Source organism: Trachypithecus francoisi, unplaced genomic scaffold, assembly GCF_009764315.1.
Source record: "Trachypithecus francoisi isolate TF-2019V2 unplaced genomic scaffold, Tfra_2.0 Lachesis_group10, whole genome shotgun sequence".
Classification (NCBI taxonomy): Eukaryota; Metazoa; Chordata; class Mammalia; order Primates; family Cercopithecidae; genus Trachypithecus; species Trachypithecus francoisi.
The window spans coordinates 110,855,292-110,865,116 of record NW_022681455.1 but is presented as its reverse complement, the minus strand read 5'-3'; the positions used below and the strand labels follow the sequence as shown (position 1 = coordinate 110,865,116).

At 48.0% G+C, this 9,825-nt stretch overlaps 1 protein-coding gene across 1 annotated transcript; it reads left to right on the top strand.

The window, feature by feature from the left end:
- The first annotated feature begins 2,293 nt into the window (after positions 1-2,293).
- Positions 2,294-7,919, top strand: LOC117087986. The gene is made up of 3 exons (XM_033218844.1): positions 2,294-2,678; positions 4,227-5,821; positions 6,140-7,919. The coding sequence occupies exons 1-2, from the start codon at positions 2,393-2,395 to the stop codon at positions 5,393-5,395; spliced, it is 1,455 nt and encodes a 484-aa protein (XP_033074735.1). The 5' UTR covers positions 2,294-2,392; the 3' UTR covers positions 5,396-5,821; positions 6,140-7,919.
- The last annotated feature ends 1,906 nt before the right edge of the window (positions 7,920-9,825 follow it).

Sequence of the window (9,825 nt, the reverse complement as noted above, 5' to 3'; positions counted from 1 at the left end):
CTAGTCTGCGCAAGTCATGTCATCTCTAAACGGTCCACTCTCTTCTTGCATGAGATGACAGGTCAGACCAGATGATCTCAAAGATCCCTGTGCCTCCAACATGCTGGGATTACGTGGTTCTAATCTATTGGAAGAACTGCCCTCCCTCATTCTTGCAGGCCTCTCCACCTGGAAATTTCCTCCTCCGTAAGGAGTAGAGCAGTTGCTACCTAACGATGAGAAATGCTTCCTACCGTCCAGAAGTCAGATTATTGTTTGCATCGCTGACAATAGCAAGCTCAAACCTACCTTCCCCTGCTGGTGGGGGAGGATAACAGGGTCATTACTAGCTCATGTTTCCTTTCATTTCCACCTCCTCAAATACAAATCACCTTCCAAATCCCTGAGTCAATCTCAACACATTTATGTGCCAAGACACTATTATGAGGAAACTGCATTCCCAAATGAACTTGAAGGACAGCTTTCAGCAGCTTAATTTGCAAAGGCCAGTATTTTCCCTCTCCATAACGGGCTCACTGAGATAGAAAGCCCCTAAGGGAAAAATTCTAAACATACATGCATGTGACCACCCCCCGGGCTTACACAAACAACTTATCTAGAAAACCCCTAGCCATTTGAGGTTGCAACATACATGCATGTGACCACCCCCCAGGCTTACACAAACAACTTATCTGGAAAACCCCCAGCCGTTTGAGGTTGCGAAAAAGGCGGGAACCAACCAGAAACTGCCGAATGTTCAACTTTAAATGTTAACCAATAATAAGCTTGTAACTACTGTTTCTCTGTGACTTGTTTGTACCTCGCTATAAAAGAAACCCTAAAACAGCAGCCAGGGCCTCTCTCTTTACCTGCCATTGTATAAAGTGGAGAGGGCCGGGTTCGAACTAGTAATAAAGCGACCCCGGCTATTTGGCTTTGACTCTGGACTCTGGTGGTCACTTACTGGGGTCTCGCGACTTCGGGCACAACATTTGGGGGCTCGTCTGGGATTCCCCTAAGCCCACCAGACCCCAGGTCAACGGGTCATCGCTGTGAGCAGATTCGGTAAGTCGGCCGGCTTGAGTCTCTGTGTTGTCTGTAGTCTCTGTGTCGTCTGGAAAAATCCCGCTGGGTCTGTATTGGTGGTCGGCATAGTCTTGGCGGACGCGCTATAAGACAGCCACCAGGGGCCGGTGGGAGACGTCCCCCGGCACCCGTCTGGGGCTCTGTATTTATTAGCCCATCTGGTTCTGATCGGGAGCTAAACCCGAGACGCACTGGCGACTATTGTTATGTTAATTACTTAACTTACTTTCATTTTTCAGGACCTACTTGGCAAGGAAAAAAAAAAGAGTACAATACTTCTGGTTTTACTCTTTTCTCTATCTCTCTTTTCTCTATCTCTAGGATTCTACTACCATGGGTAATAGCCAGAGTACTCCACTCTCCATTCTTATAAATAACTTTAAAGATGTTAAGGCAAGGGGTGACCTTAGCATAGAACTCAGAAAAGGGAAATTGGTAACTTTCTGCCGCTCAGAATGGCCCACCTTCGGTGTAGGGTGGCCAGCTGAGGGGACCTTCTGTCTCCCCATTATCATTAAGGTAAAATCAAAAATTTTCCTGCCGGGGTGGTCAGGACATCCTGATCAGATCCCTTACATCCTGGTGTGGCAAGACCTTGTGGAAAACCTACCCCCTTGGCTAACTCCTTTTGTGCTGACGCCAGAGCCATGTAGGGCTCTGGTCGTACAGTCGACAGAACACCCCCTTAGGCCAAAAACACCGTCCGCTCCCCCACCCCCTGTGTTAGAAGACAGTCAGGATCCCCTGCTTTTAGAACCCCTGCCTTATCATCCCCCTCCTGGCCCTCAGCCCCCAGCACCCCCAGGGGACCTCGAAGAGCGGGAAGCAGCAGCTGCTGCTGCAGCCGGGGCCGTCGAAAGTGAAAGTAACTCTGGGGGGCCGGCGGGGCGGACGCGCTCAACAGGAAATAAGCTCGCGCCCCCCTGATTCCACTGTGGCTCTCCCCCTGAGGGAAATAGGACCCCCCGATGACACGGGCAACCCTAGACTCCAGTACTGGCCATTCTCCACTAGTGACCTGTACAACTGGAAAACCCAGAATGCTCGGTTTTCTGATAACCCTAAAGATTTAACAGCTCTTTTAGACAGTGTTATGTTTACCTATCAACCAACCTGGGATGATTGTCAACAACTCCTCAGAATTTTGTTCACAACAGAGGAACGAGAAAGAATACAGGTAGAGGCCAGAAAACTGGTTCTGGGAGATGATGGCCAACCTACCGCCAACTCTGACCTCATTAATGCTGCCTTTCCCTTGACCAGACCTGCATGGGACTACAACACGGCAGAAGGTAGGGGAAGGCTACTCGTTTATCGCCAGACTCTAATGGCGGGTGTCCGGGCTGCCGCTCGCAAGCCCACCAATTTGGCCAAGGTATATTCTGTGTTACAGGGAAAAACAGAAAGCCCAGCTACCTATCTAGAAAGATTGATGGAAGCCTTTAGACAGTTTACCCCCATGGTCCCGGAGGCACCCGAAAACCAGGCAGCTGTTGTCATGTCTTTTGTAAATCAGGCAGCTCCGGACATTAAAAAGAAACTCCAAAAATTAGAAGATCTAGAGGGAAAACAAGTCCAGGACCTCCTCCGAATCGCCCAAAAAGTATACAATAATAGAGATCTCCCAGAAGAGAGACAGATTAGGGCCACTGAAAAATGACCAAAGTCTTAGCCGCAGTAGTTCAGAAAGAACAGTTACAGTCAGAGGGCGCCCAACCCAAGCGTACTCCTAGACACAACTTAAAGAAAGATCAATGTGCATACTGCAAGGAAATGGGTCACTGGGTAAAAGATTGCCCCAAGAAAAAACAGCGCCAACTGGGGCAAGAACAATGGCAGCCCAAGGCCTCATCAATATTAGTAACCCAAGATGACTAGGGAAGACGGGGTTCAGACCCCCTCCCCGAACCTAGGGTAACTCTACAAGTGGAGGGGTCCCCGGTTCAGTTTCTGGTCGATACCGGGGCACAGCATTCAGTCTTGGTCATGCCTTATGGGAAATTATCTAATAACTTATCCTGGGTACAAGGGGCCACAGGAGTTAAAAGATACCCTTGGACAACTCAAAGAACTGTAAATCTGGGAACGGGAGAGGTAACCCACTCCTTCCTGGTTATTCCCGAGAGCCCTTGCCCTCTATTAGGGAGAGATCTGCTGACAAAAATGGGAGCCCAAATCCATTTCCAACCGGGGGGCCCCAAAGTAACCGATTCTCAAGACAAGCCAATATCTGTCCTCACAATTGCCCTAGAAAATGAGTATAGACTCCATCAGGAACCGGCACCTCCTGACCAGAATATCGGCCCCTGGCTACAGCGCTTCCCAGAGGCCTGGGCAGAAACAGGAGGTTTGGGACTGGCAAAACACCGTCCTGCCATATTTGTTGAAGTTAAACCTGGGACGGATCCTGTTCGGGTACGGCAGTACCCGATGCCCCTAGAAGCCAGAGAAGGTATTACACCACACATCTGCCGGCTCCTAGATCAGGGAGTTCTACGCGCCTGCCACTCAGCATGGAACACTCCGTTGCTGCCGGTACGCAAACCTAACAGTAAAGATTATAGGCCAGTACAAGACCTAAGAGAAGTCAACAAAAGAGTCATGGACATTCACCCCACTGTGCCAAATCCATACACCCTCTTAAGCACCTTAAGCCCTGAAAAACAGTGGTACACCGTCCTGGATTTAAAAGATGCCTTTTTCAGCCTGCCTTTAGCCCCTAAGAGTCAGGAACTTTTTGCATTCGAATGGACAGATCCCGAGAGGGGCATAAATGGCCAGCTAACGTGGACCAGGCTACCACAGGGATTCAAAAACTCCCCAACTCTGTTCGACGAGACCCTCCACGAAGATCTGCCTACAAGGAACCGAAAGCCTCCTAAAGGCTTTGGGAGATCTAGGCTACCGAGCCTCAGCAAAGAAGGCTCAGATCTGCAAATCAGAGGCTCAGATCTGCAAATCAGAGGTAACCCACCTAGGATACCTGTTAAAAGGGGGGCAGCGCTGGGTGACGGATGCCCGAAAAGAGACTGTTCTACGTATCCCTAGACCCCAATCAACACGACAAGTAAGAGAGTTCTTGGGGTCGGCAGGGTTCTGTAGACTCTGGATACCGGGCTTTGCTGAATTGGCTAAACCACTATACCAGGCAACAAAAGAGCAGCAGCCCTTTAATTGGACAGAAGAGGCTGAGCTGGCTTTCCAACAAATCAAAACTGCTCTGCTATCAGCCCCTGCGTTGGGACTCCCTGATGTCTCCAAGCCATTCCACCTATACGTGGACGAAAGCCGGGGTGTCGCCAAAGCAGTATTGACTCAGTATTTAGGTCCTTGGCGGAGACCGGTTGCCTATTTGTCAAAGAAACTGGACTCAGTGGCTGCTGGGTGGCCTCCTTGCCCCTGGGTAATCGCGGCCACTGCCTTAATGGTCAAAGACGCTGATAAACTGACCATGGGCCAAGAATTGCAGGTCACTACCCCACATGCCATTGAAGGCGTACTCAGACAGCCACCTGATCGGTGGCTTAGCAATGCCCGGCTCACCCACTACCAGGGACTGCTACTAAACCCCCTCAGAATAACTTTCATGCTCCCAACGGCCCTAAACCCCGCGTCCCTACTGCCAAATCCGGACTTGGAGAGCCCACTCCACGACTGCTCAGAGATATTGGCCCAGGTACACGGAGTCAGAGAAGACCTACAGGACCGGCCACTGCCAGACGCTGACCTCGTCTGGTTCACCGATGGAAGCAGTTTCGTCCACCAAGGACAAAGGTACGCAGGAGCGGCGGTAACCTCAGAAACCAAAGTCATTTGGGCAGAACCCTTGCCCCCGGGAACGTCGGCCCAAAAGGCTGAACTGGTGGCATTGACTCAGGCCTTAAAATTGGGGAAAGACCAAAAACTAACGGTATATACTGACAGCCGATATGCCTTTGCCACCGCTCACATACGTGGAGCAATATATAGGGAAAGAGGGCTCCTCACGGCAGAAGGAAAAGACATTAAAAACAAAAAAGAAATCCTGGCCTTATTAGCTGCCCTCTGGGAACCCAGAAAATTGGCGATTGTCCACTGTCCAGGACACCAAAGAATAACTGACATGGTCTCCCGGGGAAATAACCTGGCTGATCAGACTGCTAAAAATGTGGCTCAAAACCCTTCACAGCTCCTAGCCCTTCAGCTGCCTGACCCGGGGCCCCCAGAGCTACTCTCTAACCCGGAGTACTCAGAGAGCGACCTCCAGTGGATAAACGAGCTCCCTATGGCTCAGATCCACGACAAGTGGTGGAAAGACTGTAAAAACAACATTATTCTCCCAGACAAATGAGGACAACGGGTACTAGAACGAATCCATCATAGTACCCATTTAGGCTCAAGGCGAATATTGGACTTAATAAGACACTCAAAACTAAAAATCAGAGATGCTTCTAAAAAAGTTGAACAAGTGACTAAAAATTGTGTAGTATGCCAACTCAATAATGCAGGAAACCAACCCCAAATCATTGGAAAAAGACAAAGAGGAAATAGACCTGGGGCTTATTGGGAAATTGACTTCACTGAAATAAAACCAGGAAAATATGGATACAAATACCTACTAGTTTTTGTAGATACTTTTTCAGGATGGACAGAAGCCTTCCCAACCAAAAAGGAAACTGCCCAAGTCGTAGCCAAGAAAATCCTAGAAGAAATCTTGCCCAGGTATGGCTTCCCAGCTATGATAGGGTCGGACAACGGGCCGGCCTTCATTGCCAAGGTAAGTCAGGGTCCGCTTCCATTCTCGGGGCAAACTGGAAATTACATTGTGCATATCGTCCCCAAAGCTCAGGACAGGTAGAAAGAATGAACAGAACATTAAAGGAGACCCTAACTAAATTGACCATGGAGACTGGCGCTAACTGGGTAGTCCTTCTCCCCTACTCCCTGTTCAGGGCAAGAAACTCCCCTTACAGATTAGGTCTCACCCCTTATGAAATAATGTATGGCAGACCTCCCCCTATTGTCCCTAACCTAAAAGACAATCTCATCAAATCTGATGTCGATGATGGTGTTGAACTCTTATTTTCCCTACAAGCCTTACAGAAAATTCATGAAGAAATCTGGCCTAGACTAAGAGAACTATACAAAACAGGACCTCCACCCATTCCACACCAGATCCGGCCAGGAGACTGGGTTCTCGTCAAGCGACACGGACAAGAAACCTTAGAACCAAGGTGGAAAGGGCCGTTCCAGGTGATCCTAACGACGCCAACAGCACTCAGGGTAGAAGGAATCGCTGCCTGGATCCACTACACCCACGCCAAGCCAGTGGACCCCTTCTCAGACTTCGTCGGGCCCTCCACAGAGAAAACCGCAGCCTGGACAATTGACCGGACTAAAGACAATCCTTTAAAACTCACCCTGCGCCGTCAACAACTGTAATTATGGTGTCCATCTCCTTTGTGACGCTCTTGCTTTTGCGGGCCTTCAGCTGGAAAATCCAAGCACAGCAGGCTTCATCCCCGTTTGCCTGGCGTTTTTTCCTGACAGAGAATTGGACCAACTACGCTCAGACACAGGTACAAGGCCAGCTTCTGGCCACAGCTGATTGCCCCCCTCAAGGTTGTAGCTCTCCTATCTATGTTAATTTTACTGATTTCCAGGCACAACCGGGAAAAGTCACCCCAGCTATTTGCTTTCTCTTTGACCAACAAATCCCCTATTGTAAAAACACATGGGTTGAACAAAGCGTCCGTTGCCCCTATAGCTCATGTAAAATCCACACTGTCAAGACTCTCACGGCCTCAGAAACCCTCTCGTGCCAAGTGTGGAATTCCCATAATTTTTTTAAAACTGCCACAGGCTACACATGGGTTATCTGGGATCCCTGGGACTCCCGTTGGACCTCCCAACAGAAGTGGGCCATGTACATGACATCTGGAACAAAGTGGCCTAGCAGCCGCCTCTATCTATGGCGCTCACTTGTTCAGATCCAAACCACCCTCCACGCTAACATTCAGAAACAGGAAACAGAACTAAACAAACAACTCTCCACTTTAACCTCCTCCCGCCCTTTCTCCTGTTTATCTCTGCTGAGGGAGGGGTTACTTCTCGCGAACGCCACCGGGCTGGGAAACCTCTCTGCATGTTTCTTTTGCGCTACCCTAGGACAGCCACCCTTGACGGCCGTCCCGCTCCCAGCCCCCTTCAATAATTCCCTAACAACTTCCAGCCAAGGATCCTCCCCCATCTCAGATGTTCCTTTGTTCTTAAACCCCGAACAAACACAGGTTTTATTTTGCTATTCAAACGCTAGCACCTCCCTTTGCAACATAACCTCTCCTCCCAACTCCACTCTGTACGCCCCTCATGGCTCATTCTTCTGGTGTAATGGAACTCGATATAAAAATCTCACTGTTCAGGCCACTAAGAGCCTCCTATGTCTCCCTGTTACAATAGTTCCCCAACTAACCCTGCGAACCCCTGCTGAATATCTAGAAGGAGACTACGTGCCTTCCTTCAGGACAAAAAGGGCTGTATTTCTTCCCTTAGTAGCCGGTGTCTCACTCACCACATCCGTAATAGCGGCAGGGTTAGCAGGAGGAGCCCTAGGCCACGCTCTCGTTACTACCGCTAAGCTCTCCCAACAATTCTCCATAGCAATGGAAGCTTCAGCCGAATCCCTAGCCTCATTACAAAGGCAACTGACTTCCCTCGCCCAAGTTACTTTGCAAAATCGGCGCGCCCTAGACCTGCTTACTGCCGAAAAAGGGGGAACTTGCCTTTTTCTCAAAGAAGACTGCTGTTTTTACATAAAAGAATCTGGGTTAGTAGAGACGCGGGTCCAACAGCTACACAAACTCAGCCTAGAACTACAAAAACAAAAATTCAATTCCTCAGCTGATAGTTGGTGGAGCTCCTCCATGTACTCCCTCTTAATGCCCCTAGCAGGACCATTGCTAAGCCTACTCCTCCTCCTCACCATAGGGCCATGCATACTAAACAGAATAATAAACTTTGTCAAAGATAGAATCAACACTGTCCAGTTAATGGTCCTTAGAACACAATATCAACCCATCATCAATAAAACAATTGAAACAGACATGTAAGACCCAAGATTGGCTCTTGAAGACACAACTAAAAGGGGGGAATGAGATAGAAAGCCCCTAAGGGAAAAATTCTAAACATACATGCATGTGACCACCCCCCGGGCTTACACAAACAACTTATCTAGAAAACCCCTAGCCATTTGAGGTTGCAACATACATGCATGTGACCACCCCCCGGCTTACACAAACAACTTATCTGGAAAACCCCCAGCCGTCTGAGGTTGCGAAAAAGGCGGGAACCAACCAGAAACTGCCGAATGTTCAACTTTAAATGTTAACCAATAATAAGCTTGTAACTACTGTTTCTCTGTGACTTGTTTGTACCTCGCTATAAAAGAAACCCTAAAACAGCAGCCGGGGCCTCTCTCTTTACCTGCCATTGTATAAAGCGGGTTCGAACTCGTAATAAAGCGACCCCGGCTATTTGGCTTTGACTCTGGACTCTGGTGGTCACTTACTGGGGTCTCGCGACTTCGGGCACAACATCACCTTCGTTGGTTCAATGTCATATAGAAACAAACAGAAAATTTGCTTCTAGAAAGCACAGATTATTTCAGGGGAGTAAAGTTCTCTGCCTTAAAGACTTTTCTACTTAACAGCAATCTCAACAATTTGGGAGGCCGAGGTTGAGAGTTTCACTTGAGCTCAGGTGTTCAAGAGCAGCCTGGGCAACATAGGGAGACCCTGTCTCTACAAAAAATCTTAAAATTAGCCAGGCATGATGGTGCACACCTGTGATCTCAACTACTCAGGAGGCTGAGGTAGGAGGATCTTTTGAGCCCAGGAGGTCAAGGCTGCAGTGAGCCATAATCATGGCACTGTTCTCCAGCCTGGGGGACAGAGCAAGATCCTGAAAGAAAAAAAAAAAAAAAAAAAAAAAAAAAACAGAGAAAGAAAGGTAGAGAGTCACCATCATGTAACAGGTCAATAAGTCACATTTCCAGATTTGGTGTGTGGCTAATCATTTCTTCTTGAATTGTAAATAAATGAGAATTATTTTCATATTCTGGAGCAAAAATTAAATATTTGAATATAGAGAATCATTATTTTTAATATATTAAATTATCAAACTTAAAATGTCTCATAATTTGGGTCAATTCTGACTACTCCATAAGGCAATGCTAGGACTAAAAAGACCCAGTCTTCCTATATACACTGCTTTTCTTTATATAGAGAGCAGGTCTTCTATGCTTGAAAAAGTCATCTGACTCTTCTGAGTTGCCATTTGTTGTAGACAGTTGCTGTTTTTGCCTATCCCACATTCTGCATCTAGGTTTTCCTTTGCAAATTACCCCAGCCCAATCCAGTGTATCCATGGTTGAGGAGGAGTCAAATCCACATCCAGATCCAGGGACAGGCACATGATCCAGGCCTTGTCAATCAGCCTATCCCATCCCCCTAATAGCAATTATGGCCCATAACACAAGCCTAATCAGAATTAGTCTCTAGTTCATTGCTAGAGAGTCCAACATAAAAATGTTCTCTTTTTCCTGGGAAAGGCACATCAACCTGGAGCTGCTGGGAGCCACTTTGCCAATACAGGTGGCAGCTTGCTTGAGAATAAACAAACACAAACAAAAGCAAAGTAAAGATGCAAGAGAATAAGTTTAGTCCAATAACACCACCAAAACTCCTGGATCCTACTGTGCCTGAAGCCTACATGGACATTTTA

Coding starts and splice junctions, on each gene's coding strand:
- LOC117087986 (XM_033218844.1), top strand. CDS start 2,393: ATGGCGGGTGTCCGGGCTGCCGCTCGCAAGCCCACCAATTTGGCCAAG. Junction 2,679..4,226: donor CGCCCAAAAAGTATACAATA/ATAGAGATCTCC, acceptor CAACAAAAGAGC/AGCAGCCCTTTAATTGGACA.